Consider the following 17,306-nt stretch of genomic DNA (forward strand, 5'->3'; position numbering starts at 1 on the left):
GTTCCTGCACTTCTCAATCAGGGACAAAACAAAGACATTTGCACCACATCAAAAAATTACAGTTTTTGAAATAATCCCAGGAAATTGACAGGTAAGGATTAAATTAGCCCCTGCAGCCAACAGCAGGCATTACTGTGATCCTGGAGCTTTAAGCTGAATTGCTTTCCTGTTTTGGGACCCATATGCCTTGGTGAGTGTGTATCTAAAAAAGATGGTTACTAACCTTTCTGTAACCGTTGTTCTTCAAGAAGTGTTGCTCATGTCCATTCCAATATAGACTTTTTCCCCCCTAGTGGTATCTGTCAGGTCAACTCTGGTGCCCCCTGGAGTAGCGCCATCATGGCACGGTATATAGGTACCTACCAACCTGCTTCTTCCTCAGTTCCTTCTTGCCAGTAACTCTGACAGAAGGACAGGAGGATGGGCTGTTGAATAGACATGAGCAAGAACAGTTATGGGAAGGTTAGTAACTGTCTTTTCTTCTTCGAGTGCTTGCTCATGTCCGTTACAATATAGGTGATTCCCAAGTAATCAGTCAGGTGGTGGGATTGCAGTTTCTGCAAGGCATGGACTGGAGGACCACTGTACTGTAGGCTGCATCGCTTCTTGCCTATTGAGTGATAGTGTAGTGCAGGGGTCGGCAACCTTTCAGAAGTGGTGTGCTGAGTCTTCATTTATTCACTTTAATTTAAGGTTTCGCGTGCCGATAATATATTTTAATGTTTTTTAGAAGGTCTCGCTCTATGTCTTATATATTATATAACTAAACTATTATTGTATTGTAAAATAAACAAGGTTTTCAAAATGCTTAATAAGCTTCATTTAAAATTAAATTAAAATGTTGATCTTACGCCACCGGCCCGCTCAGCCCGCTGCCGGTCTGGGGTTCTGTTCACCTAGGCCGGCAGCGGGCTGAGCGGGGCCTGCGGCCGGGACCCCGGCTGGGAAGGGTCCAGCAGCCAGAACCCCAGACCGGCAGCGGGCTGTGTGGGGCCGGCAGCCGGGACCCCAGACCGGCAGTGAGCTGAGCAGCTCAGCCCGCTGCCACTTAGGGGTTCCATCCGCCGGCTCCTGCCAGCCGGGATCCCAGCTGCCGGACCCGCTCAGCCCACTGCCGCTCAGGGGTCCTGGCCCTGCCCACATACCTACCTTCTCCCTGGTTCTGGCCCATTCTCTTCCTCAATCTCTGTACTGAGCTGAGGGTGGGAGTGCACTGAGCACAGGGCTGGGGGTGAAGGAGCAGGGTGGGGATTGGGGTGTAGGGTCCGGCCAGGAGCTAGAATGAGGGAGGGGGCTCAGGGTTCAGGCAGGAGGTTTGGGTGTGGAGCGCTTACCTGGGCAGCTCCCATTTGGTGCAAGGGGTGCAGGTGGGAATGTCGGGGAGGGGTGGGTGCAGGAGCTCTCGTTTGGTGCTCAGGGTGGGGGTGGGGATGTGGGGGGTGCAAGAGTCAGGATGTGGTGGGTGCATGGAGTGTGGGGGGGCTGGGTATGTGGGGGGGGGTGCAAGAGTCAGGGCAGAGGGCTGGGGGCATGTGAGGGAGGTGCAGGTGTCAGAGCATGGGGTGTGGGGGGGTGGAGTCAAGCAGAGGGCTGGGTGTGTGTGAGGGGGGTACAGGGCTCAGGGCAGGAACCTGGTGTGTGTGTGGGGTGCAGGGCAGAGGGCTGGGTGTGTGTGAGGGGAGGTCAGGGTAGAGGGCAGGGGCCTTGGGGGGGTGCAGCGCTGCAGGACAGAGGGCTAGGTGTGTGTGAGGGGGGGTCAGGGCAGAGGGCTGTGGGCTGGGGACATGGGGTGCTCACGGCAGGGGGCTGGAGAGGATATGTCCCTATTCCACTCCCCCTTCCCCAAGGGCCTGCCCCTGCTTCTTCTCTGCCTCCGCCGGGAGCAGCGAGCACGCTGACTCCACTCCTCCTGGACCCCCTCCCTCGCAAGGGCCATCAGCTGATCCACCAGCAGGGAGGGAGGGACGGAGAGGAGGAGGGCCAGGAACCCAGCACACTGCGGGAAGAGGCAGGGGAGCCAGCAGGACCAAGCTTCTGCCCCCTTCCCCTTGCCCCCTGCCCCCACGGCAGGGGGGGCAGAGAGGGGAGAAGGGCGGGCCGGGCAGGATTTTTAATGGCATGCTGCTGCCTGCCGGGACTCCCCGAGAACATATGAGTGTGGGTCAGGCGAAACTGACAGAAAAGTATGCAGAGACAGACTTTCCCAGGAAAGATGGTCAGCCATATAAGGATCCAGAGCTGGGGAGGAAGACTGAAGAACCCACAGCAGAAAGGGGCATGGACAGGAAGAACCCCAGAGTTCCAGCTGGGACTCAACCCATTATTTGCAATGTGGACGATCTGGACAGATGAAAGGGGCCTGCCTGTACATGGATTTTGCCAACTGTTGTGGTTGGGCCAGGGTGGGAGGAAAGAAAAAAGGACAAAAACTGTTCACCATTTCTGTGATGGTGGGGAGGAAATTCCAGAAGGGCCTTGTGGATATGGCCTCAGCTTGTTTTCTTGTCCAGAGGGCACAAGTTGGGGTAATGGAGAGGCTGCCTTATCTGGTTGTCTTGGGCATGGATTAGAGTCCCTTCCCCATTGGGAAGCGAGGTGGTGGGAGGAATCCCACGTTAGGAAAAGGAGAACGGGGGGGGGGGAAGAGGAGGAACCCCCCAAAAAGAAGCAGGAGCGACCCCCTAGACAACAAAGCCTGAATCTGGAGACAAGAGATGTCCCCAGGGAAGTAAGGAAGGAGGTACAGGGGGACAGACAGCCCAAACTCTGTCGGGATCTACCCTGGATATGGATAGAGAACTCTTTAATGTTTTTAAGGAGGTAAATACCAATAGGAACTGTATGATCATGGGAGACTTTAACTTCCCGGATATAGATTGGGGAACAAATGCTAGTAATAATATTAGGGCTCAGCTTTTCCTAGATGTGATAGCTGATGAATTCCTTCATCAAGTAGTTGCAGAACCGACGAGGGGGGATGCCATTTTAGATTTGGTTTTGGTGAGTAGTGAGGACCTTGTTGACGAAATGGTCATAGGGGACAACCTTGGCTCGAGTGATCATGAGCTAATTCGGTTCAAAATAAATGGAAGGATAAACAAAATTGCATCTGAGACTAAGGTTTACGATTTCAAAAGGGCTAACTTTACTAAATTAAGGCGACTAGTTAGGGAAGTGGATTGGACTAACATATTTAGGGATCTAAAGGCGGAAGACGCCTGGGATTATTTCAGGTTGAAGTTGCAGGAGCTGTCAGAGGCCTGTATCCCGAGAAAGGGAAAACGGTCCGTAGGTAGCAGTTTTAGACCGAGCTGGATGAGCAAGCGTCTCAGAGGGGTGATTAAGAAAAAACAGAAAGTGTACAAGGAGTGGAAGATAGGAGGGATCAGCAAAGAAACCTACCTTATTGAGGTCAGAGGGTGTAGGGATGCAGTGAGAAAGGCCAAAAGCCGGGTAGAGATGGACCTTGCGAAGGGAATTAAAACCAATAGTAAAAGGTTTTTTAGCCATATAAATAGGAAGAAAACCAAAAAAGAAGAAGTGGGACCGCTTAAAACTGTAAACGGAGTGGAGATTAAGGATAAGCTAGGCATGGCACAATATCTAAACGAATATTTTGCCTCGGTCTTTAATGAGGCTAATGAAGGGTTTAGGAATAGTGGCAGAGTGACTGATGGGAATGAAGGTGCGGGGTTGGAAATTACAGTATCCGAGGTAGAAGCCAAACTTGAACTTAATGGTAGTAAATCAGGCGGCCCGGATAATCTTCATCCTAGAATATTAAAGGAATTGGCGAGTGAAATTGCAAGCCCGTTAGCGATAATTTTTAATGAATCTCTAAACTCGGGGGTTGTACCGTTTGACTGGAGATTAGCTAATACAGTTCCTATTTTCAAGAAGGGGGAAAAAAGTGACCCGGGTAACTACAGGCCTGTTAGTTTAACATCTGTAGTATGTAAAGTCATGGAAAAAATATTAAAGGAGAGAGTAGTTACGGACCTTGAGGTCAATGGCAATTGGGACAAATTACAACATGGTTTTACGAAAGGTAGATCGTGCCAAACCAACCTGATCTCCTTCTTTGAGAAAGTAACAGATTTTTTAGACAAGGGAAATATGGTGGATCTAATATATCTTGATTTCAGTAAGGCGTTTGATACGGTACCACATGAAGAATTACTGGTTAAATTGGAAAAGATGGGGATCGAAATGAAAATCCAGAGGTGGATAAGGAACTGGTTAAAGGGGAGACTGCAGCGGGTCGTATTGAAAGGTGAGCTGTCGGGTTGGAGGGAGGTTACCAGTGGAGTTCCTCAAGGTTCGGTTTTGGGTCCGATCTTATTCAATCTATTTATCACTGACCTCGGAACCAAAAGTAGGAGTGGGCTGATAAAGTTTGCGGATGACACGAAGTTGGGAGGTATTGCCAATTCGGAGAAGGACTGGGATATCCTCCAGGAAGATTTGGATGACCTTGTAAGCTGGAGTATTAGTAATAGGATGAAATTCAATAGTGAGAAGTGTAAGGTTATGCATTTAGGGATGACTAACAGGAATTTTAGTTATAAGCTGGGGACGCACCAGTTGGAAGTAACGGACGAGGAGAAGGACCTCGGAGTCCTGGTTGATCGCAGGATGACTATGAGTCGGCAATGTGATGTGGCCGTTAAAAAAGCTAATGCGGTCTTGGGATGCATTAGGCGAGGTATTTCTAGTAGAGATAAGGAGGTGCTAGTCCCGTTATACAAGGCGTTGGTGAGACCTCATTTGGAGTAGTGTGTGCAGTTTTGGTCTCCCATGTTTAAGAAGGATGAATTCAAACTGGAACGGGTACAAAGAAGGGCCACTAGAATGATCCGAGGAATGGAAAGCCTGTCGTATGAAAGGAGACTTGAGGAGCTCGGTTTGTTTTCCTTAACCAAAAGAAGGTTGAGAGGAGATATGATTGCTCTCTTTAAATATATCAGAGGGATAAATACCAGGGAGGGAGAGGAATTATTTCAGCTCAGTACTAATGTGGACACGAGAACAAATAGATATAAATTGGCAGTCGGGAAGTTTAGGCTTGAAATTAGACGAAGGTTTCTAACCATCAGGGGAGTGAAATTCTGGAACAGCCTACCGAGGGAAACAGTGGGGGCGAAGGACCTCTCTGGCTTTAAGATTAAGCTTGATAAGTTTATGGAGGGAATGGTTTGATAGGATAACGTGATTTAGTCAATAGGTCAATAACGTGCCACCACTGGTAATTAGTACCGAGGGTCAATGTTGGGATATTGAAAGTCTTTTTCCTGAGTGTCTGGCTCGAGAGTCTTGCCCACATGCTCAGGGTTCAGCTGATCGCCATATTTGGGGTCGGGAAGGAATTTTCCTCCAGGGTAGATTGGCAGTGGCCCTGGAGGTTTTTCGCCTTCCTCCGCAGCATGGGGCAGGGGTCGCTTGCTGGAGGATTATCTGCTACTTGAAGTCTTTAAGTCAGGATTTGGGGACTTCAACATCTGAGTCAAGGGAGAGAATTATTTCAGGAGTGGGTGGGTCAGCTTTTGTGGCCTGCATCTTGCGGAAGATCAGACTAGATGATCATAATGGTCCTTTCTGATCTTAAATTCTATGATTCTATGATTCTATGAACTCCTTAGTAGAGGTCAGGGGGCCAATAGAGCTCCCTGCGACACAACGCCCAGGAGAAGAAACCCAGGCACAGTCTGGAGACTTGAGGGAACCTGGTGCCCTGGGTGATCCAGGAGATGAGGGGAGTAACCATGATCCCCTGCCAGATGCAAAGAGAGAGAGAATGAGAGGAGTAACCCCCTGGGATGCCCCTAGTGTGAAGACCAATGGGCTGCTACGGAGCTATGGGGGGTATTCGCCCCCCACATGGTGAGAGTCTGTGGGTGGGGGATGAACAAACCCCACAAGGGAAACCCAGATGATTGCCCTGGCGATAGAGAGGATGGTCCCTCCGGTAAGGGAGTCAGAGCACAGGGAAAGAAGAACCTTGCGTTAGATAAGGGGGAAAGGTGTGTGACAGAGTGCTAGGTATGAAAGCCTGAGTCAGCACTCTGTTCACAGCAGCTCCAATCAGGCATAGCAGACTGGAGCTGACTAAATGGAGCAGTGCCTAATTTGTGGGTGGGGCAGGGCAGAAAAGCTTATTAAGCCATTAGCCAGAGCCCACAAATAGGCACAGGAAGGAAGTAAAAAGGGGGGAAGCAGGCAGTAAGGGGGGAGAGAGAGACTGCTCTCCCCCTATGTATGTTGTGAAGGTGGTGGGCCTCCTTTATAAATAAACTGCACAAGGTGTTGGACCAGCACGAGAGTCTCTGCTTAGTTTGTCGACTGAGACAGAAGCAGGACCAAGGAGGCTCTGTTACAGGGAGCCACCTTTGTCAGGTCATAGCACTTGCAAATGCAGGATGTTATATGGCGATATACCTATCTCACAGAACTGGAAGGGACCTTGAAAGGTCATTGAGTCCAGTCTCCTGCCTTCACTAGCAGGACCAAGTACTGTCCCTGACAGTTCCCCCCCACCGATCTCTTAATGGCCCCCTCAAGGACTGAACTAACAACCCTGGGTTTAGCAGGCCAATGCTCAAACCACTGAGCTATCCCTCCTGAGACTAGGTTCCCCTTCATCCTTTCTGTGACAGCAATGAAAAGTTGGGTGGACTTCCAAAAGGGTTTAGTCCTTTCTATGTAAAAAGCCAGGGCACATCTAATATCCAGAGTGCAGCTTCTGCTCCTGTCTATTTTTATAGGCTTGGGATAGAAGACTGGGAGAAAGATGTCCTGACTACTGTGGGAATGGGAGACCACCTTCGGAAGGAAGGACGAGTGTGGGCAAAGCCTAACTTTGTCCTTGAAGAAGACTGTGTACGGTGGTTAGGCGGTGAGTGCCTGGATCTCTGAAACCCTCCTGGCTGAGGTGATGGACACCAAGAAGGCAGTCTTCCAGGATAAGTAAATCAAGGGACACTTTGCCAATGGCTTGAATGGGGGCCCTATCAACCAAGATAGCACCAGGTTGAGATCCCAGGGGGCCAGAAGCACCTGCAGATACAGGCGATCTAAACCCTTCAGGAACTGAGCACAAATCGGGTTGAAGAAAACCGATCTGCCATTCACTGATGGGTGAAATGCCAAGATTGCAGCTAAGTGGATTTTGATGGAAGATACTGCAAGACCTTCTTCAGGTAAAGCAGGTAATCCAGGATAAAGGGCAGTGTGGTCTCCACGGGGGAGACCCCTTTCTGAAGTGACCACGGTGAGAACCTTTTCCACTTTGCTAGGTAGGCCATTCTGGTTGACTGCTTTCTACTACCTATAAGGATGACTTGTACTGGCACCGAGCAGTACTGTTCCATCTCACTCAGCCACGAAGGTTCCAAGCCCTCAGGTGCAGGGACTCTAGATTTGGGTGCAGCATGCAGCCGTGCTCCTGGGAGATCAGATCTGGCCACATTGGAAGGCTGACTGGCGTGTCTATCGAGAGGTCCAACAATGTGATGAACCAATGTTGCCGCCATGCTGGCGCTATGAGAATTATGTGAGCCTTGTCCTTTCTGACCTTGAGCAGAACTTTGTGGATGAGGGGTGTGGGACGAGGCCCCATGTCCAAGACATCTGTGACTAGCTCCATCAAAGGTGTGGGCCTTGTGAAGGGAACGCCAGCACACACTGTGTCTCGCTTCAGCCACTACTGAAGGGCTTTGAGTGTCGCTGGTGGAAGTGAGACCACTCTGTCTAGTGGGTGACAACCTGATATGTACACTGATACCAGCCACAGTTGGAGAGGGTGCAGTCTGAGATGTGTATGCTGCATGGTGCAAGAGGCCATGTGCCCCAGGAGCTTCCAACAGCTCCTTGCCATGGTGGTTGGGCATGCTTTCAGGCTTTGTATAAGAGCTACAATGGCCCTGAAATGGTTCTCTGGCAGGAAGGCCCTCACCTGATTCGCATTGAGAATTGCTCCTATATATTCTATCCTCTGGACGGGCATGAAGTTAGACTTGTGTTAACTGACCAGGAATCCCAGGTTCCTGAAAGTGAACAGTACGAGGCCCACATGTTGTTCCACAAGTACCCTGGACCAGGCCCTGACCAGCCAGTCCTCTAAGTATGGGTGGACCTGCAACCCTCGTCTCCCGAGGGAGGCCACCACCACCACCAGGCATTTCGTAAATACTCTTGGAGTTGCCGACAGGCCAAAAGGCAGCACTGTGAACTGATAGTGGTTCTGGTTTACCACGAATCAAAGATATTTTCTCTGGTCTCGGAAGATAGCAATATGAAAGTATGTGTCTTTCAAGTCGAGGGTGGCATACCAGTCCCCTGGATCTAGGGAAGGAATACTCAAGGCCAGAGAGACCATGTGGAACTTCAGCTTCTTCAAGAACTTTTTTAGGTTCCTGAGGTCTAGGACAGGCCTGAGAACCCCGTTGGATTTTGGGATCAGGAAGTAGTGGGAGTAAAACCCCTTGCTTCTTAGGGAACCTCCTCCACTACCCCCGCCCTTAAGAGTGACTGCACATCCTCGGCCAGAAGATCTTCCTGAGAAGGGTCCCTGAAGAGGGACGGGGAGGCAATGTGGGAAGGAGGGGAAGAAATAAACTGCATGGTATATCCCACTTCTGCCATGCAGAGCACCCATCAGTTGGATGTGATGTTGGCCTGTGCCCAGTAAAAGTGGGACAAATGATCCACAAACATAGGGGTAAGATTCAGGTTCTGATCTGGTGCACCGTCCTCGGGTGAACCGTCAAAAGTTTTGTTTATTGCCCAACAGTTGTTTTGCGGGCGCAGACGTCGAGACTGGTGGGGAGTGAAGGGCCACTCTTTTCCAGAGCCCCTTATTCCTCTTTCACCTGAAGTCTTGCCTCTGCTGGAGATGTGGCAGGTAAAAATGGCCCATGGGCTGAGGCTTACAATGCTTCTGGGATGGGGCAGAGTGTGGAGGCCCAATGACTTCAGGGTCGCCCTCGACTCTTTAAGGCTATGAAGCTGGGTGTCCATTTGTTCTGAGAAGAGGGAATGTCCCTTGAACGGGAGGTCATAACAACATAAAAACATCCATACTGAGTCAGACCAAAGGTCCATCTAGCCCAGTATCCTGTCTTCCGACAGTGGCCAATGCCAGGGGCCCTAGATGGAATGAACAGAACAGGTAATCACCAAGTGATCCATCCCCTGTCACCCATTCCCAGCTTTTGGCAAACAGAGGCTAGGGAGGCCAACATAAGGTAGGCCAACAACTGAAGCCAGGAGCTTCGCCTCAGCACTTCCTGTGACCATCGCTCGGGTTGCTGCATCCGCGGCATCCAAGGCTGCCTGGAGGGATGCCTTGGCTATGGCCTTGCCTTCTTCTGCCATGGCCACAAACTCTGACCTAGAATCCGATGGCAGGAGCTCTTAGAATTTCTGCATGGCTGACCAGGAATTAAAGTCATACTGATTAAATAGGGCCTGGTGATTTGCAATCCTTAACTGAAGATCTCCCATGGAGTAAACTTTTCTCCCTAAGAGGTCCAGTTTCCTGGCCTCTTTTGCCTTGGGCAATAGTCCGCGCTGTCCTTGCCTTTCCCTCTCGTTGGCCACAACAACAACCAGGGAGCCCAGTGAGGAATGAGTGTGCAAATATTCATAGCCCTTATGGGGGATGAAATACTTCCTCTTCACACGTTTAGCCATGGGCTGGAGAGAGGCCAGGGTCTGCCACAATGCCCTTATAGGCTGTAGGATGGCTTCATTCAGGGGCAAGGCTACTCTTGCCAGACCCGAGGGAGTCAGAATGTCTACCTAGGCTGGGGCTGATTCTCCAATCTCCTCCACTTGGAGGTTGAGATTCTGAGCCATCTGACGCAGGAGCTCCTGTGAACTTTGTAGTCATCTTGCATTGGGGCTATGGCCATATCCGCCACTGCCTTGTCAGGGGAGGATGACGAAGAGGCCTGGACTCCCTTGTACGTCATCCGGTGCTGATGGGTCTCGCACAGCTGTGATCTGAGAGTCCTGGACTTCTGCCCTGGGAATGGAACCCCTTTACAACAGGGATGCAAGGAGCACCCTCATCTCAGAGGGTGCCGAGAGTGAGTGTCCCCTGTGGGAGCCCTGAACCATGTGCGGCCAAGGGGTCGACATCAGCCACTGAGGTGGCATCTGCCAGGGGCCCATGCTGGCGGAGCGAGTCCCTGGGCCATGTCAGCTGGGCATCTATGGTCCGCCCAGAGGCTGCTCCCTCGTCAGACATACGATTCTGCCTGCAATTCGGAGCCCAAGGACCCGTTCCTCCTTGGCGCCGAATAACTGTACCATGATTGAGAGTGGTATCATGGTAGAGAACGGTGCCGCAGTGGAGAGTGGTGCTGTGATTTGGAGCGCCACTGAGACTGTGACTGGTGCCAGGAACAAGACGACCGATGTTGGGGCAAGGTGCAGTGTCACTGTGGCAAGCGTGTCTGTGGTGTCGAGTCTCTTGATGATGAGTGGGAGAGACGGCGGTGCCTCACCATCATTGCAGGCTTGCCCAGGACTGGTGCTTGCTCTCTTGGAACTGGGCCTTGCGGTGACTGCATTGTCCCTTGCGGACCTCAGCTTGGGGGGGATGGCAGTGCTGTGAGAGTTAGAAGGTTCCATGCTGCCTCATATGCCTCTGGCATCGATGGTGCTGCCAGGGTTGTGTCCCCTTCTTGACTCATCCTTTGTGAGGAGTCCATTGGTACTCAACTCGACGGGTTCCTCCCCTGGGGCCAGAGTCAACAGAGCCAGTTGGATTTCAGCTGATTGAGAGTGGCCCACCACAGATCTCACTCTATGGTCTTTCTCACAGGGGAACGCCACCATTCGGACTCTTCTGTCCTCTTCTTTGGCAATGCTGATGGAGAACAGTGTTGCGCTGTTGGTGCTGACCTCTTGGGTGCCAAAGCAGTGTGCCAGGAGGAGGTCAGCTGGGTTTCCCTAATGGATGCCAGGACACTCCTGGTCAAGGAAGCGCTTGGTGCCAGGTCAGGCTGCAGCTCTGAAGTGGGGTGAAGTGCCCCCTCCAAGAAGAGGAATTTCAATGGATTGTTTCTTTTTTTTTTTCTTGGTTTGAAATTCCTACAAATCCAGCACTTTCCTTGGATGTGACCCTCCTAGGTATTTCAAACAGCTGTCATGAGGGTCACTTATTGGCATGTGTTTGCAGCATGCCGCACACTGTTTGAAGCCCTTGGATCTAGGCATGCCCCGTGGCCCAGGTGGGATAGCCTTGCAGGGTGAATGCTTACAAGTAAACTAATTATTAATTACTTACTATGCTTATTCTAACTAACTATTTTACAATTTAGTTACAGAAAGAAGACCACTACGGGGATCACTTGATGAGCAAGAGATAAGAGCATTCCAGTGACCACCACGGACAGAAAAAAGGAACTGAGCAAGAGGCAGGTCGGCAGGTGCCTATATACCATGCCATGAAGGCACCACTCCAGGGGGCACCAGAGTCGACCTGACAGATATCACTGTGGGGGGGAAAAGTCTTCCAGCGACAGTGCATGTGACATACACACACCTATACTGGAATGGACATGAGGAAGCACTCAAAGAACACTCTATATCTACTCTGCTGAGTCAGTTAATTATTGTCAGTAGGTTGGTATCCCCCCGGCACACTTGTGGCTCTGAGAGTGGTATAGATCCATGTATGTATTACAGACTTTAGTTACCATCCTACCTACTTCTCAGGATTTAAAATCCAGGTGGGACAGCTGGGTCTCTGCTAACTATTTCTATGCAGACCAAGGACCAAGCACAGCAAATGTCTTTGCTTACCCTCCGTCCTGTACCCTTATGGACCACAGGCACCCGCTCCTCTCCCGTGAGTGAGTTTATGTCCAGTTTGCTGGGGTCCTTGCAGCGCTGCCTCCTCTGCTTGGGCTTGTCTGAAAAACTCTAGAAGGCAAATAAGAGAACATTAATGAGAATGGGTGGCTAGAAACTTGGAGGGAGAATGGCCAAGCCAAGCTGATGGTGTGAGGGAGGGGCATCCGTGCAGGCCCCACTACACAGCTCTGCTTTTTGGATGAGTGCAAATCTATTTTGATCAGTCTGAAGATGCTTTTGCTGTTCCTTAGCCTAGACTAACTACTCCATCTGTGGCTGATGTCTCTGCACACCTAAAAGTGCTGTCTGTCACTAAATTCACAGCAAAGAGACTATGCTGGATCTCCTTAAAAAGTCCCAGCCATAATTCAGAAAGGAAGAGCACAGCAGTATGTGCCACAGTGTGGCAGCATCTCACATGCCTGCCCATGTGGCTGTGACCAGCTGGAGTCTCTTGTCTTACTTATACTTAGATTGGAAGCTCTTTGGGCCACAGATCTTCTTTTGGTTCTGTGCTTGCACAGCACCTTGTGCAATGGTGTCCTGGTCCAAAAAACTAGGATACCTCACCACTATGGTAATACAAGTAATTAATAGTCATGCTTGTCCTACCAGATACAAACCCTAACCCTGATCTCCTACTCTCAGAGTGCAAGTCTAAGGGAGCAAGTGTGGACCCGTGGTTAGTGCATAGGACTGGGAGTCAAGATTCCAGGATTCTAGTCGGACTCTGCCCCAACTTCCTGTGTGACCGTCGTAAAGTCCCTTAATCTCTTTGTGCATCTGTTTCCACATCTAGCAGGTGGATAAGACTTGTAAGTTTTGCAGTTTCCCCATTTCCCAAGTCAGTTTGATTGTGACCAATCTCTTCTCTGCATTATGGCTTTTGGGCTAACAGGGCACCAGTCTCAGACCCCTAATCATAGAGGAGTGGATCAGGGACATTAATACAGGCGTCAGTGTCCATGGACTCTTGTTTACTATCTGCCCATCAGCTGATCCCACCTCAGACACTCAGAGAGGGAAATGCCCTACTTGGTCCCTTTTAGGGAGCTCCCCCCAGAGCCAGGACCACTCTTCACAGACTAGTCACCAGCCTTGTTTTAAATGTCTCATGAGAGGCGCCTCCACCCCTTCCCTTGCAAGTTGATTCCAGAATTTGCTGCCCGGAAGGTTTTCCTGTGGAAGGTTTCAGCCTACATTTTCCTCTGCTTAATTTCATCCCATTCTCTTGCTTGCTGATATTCCAGCTTTACCCGCTCTATGTGAACTCTAGATCACTGCTCTTCAGGAGTGCAAGCTGCACAGCTGCAGTAAGCCAATGCACATGTATGGAAGGAAGAGGAAAAACATGCAGCTGCCTAAATCAGAGTCAGAAACCAGGGTTTTTCTGCAAAGAAAAGGCTCTAGGCCCAGTCCTGGCTTTCAGTGAAGCCAGTCTGTACTGTCAAAGGAGCACAAAGCACATTAAAGCTGCCCTTTCCAGACCGGTGAGGATTGCCCCCACATGGCGAATCCCACAGAGCTGGCGTTACACCAGCGCAGGCACAGGGATGACTGGGATGCACAGTGCTCCAGTAGTACTCACTGGCAGAACAGCCCCTTAGGGTGCAGTTTAGAGCTTCTGGCTGCCTCCAAGACAGGACAGGGAGATTGGCAAGGTAGCAGAAGGCCCCCCATACTCATGTGTATTGAGTGCCACTGCTTCAGGACTCCTGAGAATCTGGCCTTGTGCATGCCCCTGGTGAGTTTTCTTTGGGCTATGACTAGAGCCTCACTGCTCTGCCTGCAAATTCTGGGTTTCTCAGTTCTAAGCAGCTGGTCATGCTAATGTACCCATACGCCTCAGGAGCCACTCACTGCCTGTGCTCTGAGTTCTAAGGGAATCTTTACACACCTCAGGCTGCAGTTCCAGGTGCACAATCCCTCGGCACTAAGACACGGCTTTTTTATAGACATCATCAGTATCTCTCTTGATTCCCTTTCCATAATGTTTCATGGTCTGCGTTCAGATTAGTGAGCTATTTTATAGGCTAAATGAGCCAAAATATGAATAACCAGCCTGTTGGAAGAAGAGGTGGGTGTTTATGAGCTTCTGAGAACAGGTCTGGCGTGTTCTGAACACATGCTCCTCTCCTGTCTGTCCTCCCATAGATCCTGGATAACAGAAATAGACACACAAGTGGGGATGGGTGATCAGAGGAACTTTCCTCAGACACTCAGAGCACGACAGTTTCAAATTTCATCTTCATTTCACTTCGAAAGGCAAGAAATTATGTTCTCTCCCCTCTTGGTTTTTGCTTGTGGTTTTGTGGCTAGCCCAATTCATAGATTCCAAGGCCAGAAGGGGACCATCATGATCATCTAGTTTGACCTCCACAACAGAAGCCAGAGACCTGCCAAACAATAATTCCTGGAGCAGATCTGTTAGGAAAACAGCCCATCTTGATTTAAAAGCTGTCACTGATGGAGAATCCACCACAACCCTTGGCAAACTGTTCTCACTGTTAAAAAATTAACACCTTATTTCCAGTCTGAATGTGTCTAGCTTCAACTTCCAACCACTGGCTCAGGTTTAGACTTTTCTTTGCTAGACAGAAGAGCCCAATATTAAATATTTGTTCCCATGTAGGTACTTGCAGACTGTGATCAACTCACCCCTTAACCTCTTTGTTAAGCTAAATCGATAGAGCTCTTGGAGTCTATCACTATAAGGCTGCTTTTCTACTCCTTTAATCATTCTGGTGGCTCTTTTCTGAACTCTCTTCAATTTATCAATATCCTTAAATTGTGGGCACCAGAACTAGACACAGTATTCCAGCAGGGGTCACACCAATGCCAAATATGAAGGTAAAGTAACCTCTTTTCTCTCCATATAATTATCTATATGAGCTCATGTGCTAGTGCAGGGAACAGAGAGAAGCTATCAGAGCTGGACACCAGGCCTGGCTTCTGAACAATGGGTAAGGATCGGATACTGGGATGAACTCAAGCTGTGCTCAGCCTAGGATCTGAAAGATTAAGCCTGTGGAGGTTCGTGCTGGTCGGGTCCAGGAGCAACTGTATCTGGTGTTGGTGCTGTCTGCTAATCTAAGCACAGTTCCCTGGGAAAGTTACACACCCAAACCTTGGATACTGCAGTGTGATTTGCCCTCATGGGCTGTGTGGCTTGAGACTTGCAAATTCCTCCTACTTCAATGCCCTTGAGGTTCATTAGCAGCTCACAGGGCTGAGTAGGGCCATGCCTGCTGCCTTCTGCTCTGTTATAGAAAGTCTCCTTTGACTTAGCTGTGCTTTGCCATCCACAGTTACCCAGATGAGATGGGAGATGCAGGCACAATTTCGGGGGCACCTAGATTCACAGCTCTGCCCATTCCCCACCCATTTTTTGAGGTGCCGACTTAGTCCCTCAACATCACTGGGCAGCAAATCCTTGTGGCAGGAGCCAGCAAACAGACCGCAGGTGTCAATGCCATCCACCAGGAATGTGCAGCTATTCAAGTGTCTTTGCCCTGGGTGTGCAAAGAAGTACATTAGCTCTACAAAAAAGGAGATACCTGCAGCTCTGGAGACCAGCCCCACCCCTTGCATCTGGATCTAAGGCAGTCAGGAAGGAGGCAGCATCTAGACCTGATGTACTGAAGCCTGAGACCCCCCAGAGAGTCACTCTTACTGTGCTGAAGCCAGGGACATCGAGTGTGTAGTCCGACTGCTGTCTTAACCAGTCCAGGAGACTCTTGTTTGGAACAGCCTTCTCTGTCCGGATGCTTGTGGCTGTGACCGTATGCGGAGTTGAGGTAGCGGTGACCGGCCCATCCGGGTGCGGGCTGCTCTGTGCAGGCTGGGTCTGATCTTCCTGAGCATCCTGAAGTGAAGGGAGAAGGGAGAGCTCATGTGGGGAACACCATCATACTGCTAGTTCTCTCACCTCAATGTCACCCAGGCAGAACCCGCCCCTGCAGACACCCAGGCAGGGCTTGGCAAGCCGCCAGAGCCCAGGAGTTCCTGGTGTCCTTCACTTGGATCACCAAGAGCCACCAGGAGAAACATTCAGCCTCACAGGCACCCTGTTTGCACTAGGGGTGAGAGAGCTGGGAGATGTGGGACCAGTCTGTGCTTTGTGGGTGTGACCTGGAAAATGCCCTAATTGCCACAAGGCACAATGTGCTACCAGCAAACGCAGCCCAGATCCTGGTTCTTGTGGAGAGGCTTCACCCCACATCCTCTCTGGGGAGAAGAGGCCCCCACCATCTAGAGAGGGCATGGCACTACCTCAGGCAACAGGCTCTCTGCACCCCTGGTTTGCTGACAGCACCCAGACTGTGGGAAATCCACCCTGAGCAGGGTTTGCAGTGGTGCAAGTCACCCACAAACTCTGCTCTGCCCGGTGGCCTGGAGCTGGCTGGCTCCATCCAGAGCGAGTGTGATACATTCCTCACCCAGCCAGCCTCCTCTGGAGTCCCAGAAGGAACCTAAAGCTTCCTTGTTCCAAGAGCCTGCTGCCCTTTCCGGGGTGAATCTCCTGGGGCATAAAGAGGGGGCAGGGCCCCACCTTGTGCTGGGGTGGGGGAATTCAGCCCAATACCTTCCCTGGGCTGAATTCAGCCCAATACCCATCCCTGTGAAGCCCTGTTGTGGTAACTGGGCCTATGAATTTACCCTCACTGGGAGTCCAGCTGTGAAGTGAATGAGAGTTCATGAATTGTCAAAATAACCTATAATAGCAAATGGTGAGTGGGAAAAAAGAGACAGGCTGACTTAGTCCAACCCAAAGGCCTCCTGATAGATCTCAAGGATTGCGTGAAGATCATGTGGTAACCGAGAGTAGTGTGAGCCTGGAACTCAATGAACCAGAATTGGTGTGGTGGAAATTAGGCCTGTTGGTGGACAAAATATTGAGAGGATGGGCTATTGTGCCCATCGCCCCCTTCGGAGGGACCAAGAGACAGACTGGCTGAGAGAAAGTGAAAGGGAACAATTGCTGATGAACAGAGGCGAACCCTGACTGACGGTGGCGTGAGCTGGCTACCGCAGCACTGAGAGAAGGGGAAGGAGGGTGCTTCACCATCATGGCTGCCACCCCTATCGTCTCCTTCTTCACCCGGATCCTGAGAGATGTCATGTCCAGACCAGGTCAGTCATCACCACCTCCACTGGCTCCAGCTAAGTGCTGAATATGCCCCTCCACACCCGGTCTCCCTCCCATGCCCCCAATATACTCTGTCCCTTCCCACCATATTTCTTGTTTTTCTCTCTCCTTTTGCCTTCTGTTGAACAGGAGTCTGGATTAGCCAGCCAAGATAGTATATTTTGCAACACTGCTGTGAGCTTGTGACCCAAGAGGCAGCTAAAAGCAGGACCCTCAGCAGCCCGATGTGGGTATGAATTTGCCAGGTCTCAGACCATGTGTGGGGCCAGCAGTGAGACTGCAAGGAGGGATTAAT

General features: G+C 50.6%; 1 protein-coding gene across 9 annotated transcripts in view; it reads right to left on the minus strand.

Annotated features, from left to right (window-relative positions):
- Nucleotides 1–17,306, minus strand: part of CHD6 (chromodomain helicase DNA binding protein 6) — a 217,412-nt gene that overhangs the window by 7,658 nt on the left and 192,448 nt on the right. For 8 of the 9 annotated variants that reach the window (XM_044985565.1, XM_044985564.1, XM_044985558.1 and 5 more), the window contains 2 exons: nucleotides 15,536–15,727; nucleotides 11,812–11,931 (listed from right to left, as the gene is read on the minus strand). In XM_044985565.1, the coding sequence (XP_044841500.1) occupies nucleotides 11,812–11,931; nucleotides 15,536–15,727 (312 nt within the window). Of the gene's footprint in view, nucleotides 1–11,811; nucleotides 11,932–13,924; nucleotides 14,020–15,535; nucleotides 15,728–17,306 lie in introns of those variants that run through there. The other variant, XM_044985568.1, reaches the window with a different exon arrangement.

Source organism: Mauremys mutica, chromosome 13 (assembly GCF_020497125.1).
Source record: "Mauremys mutica isolate MM-2020 ecotype Southern chromosome 13, ASM2049712v1, whole genome shotgun sequence".
Lineage (NCBI taxonomy): Eukaryota > Metazoa > Chordata > Testudines > Geoemydidae > Mauremys > Mauremys mutica.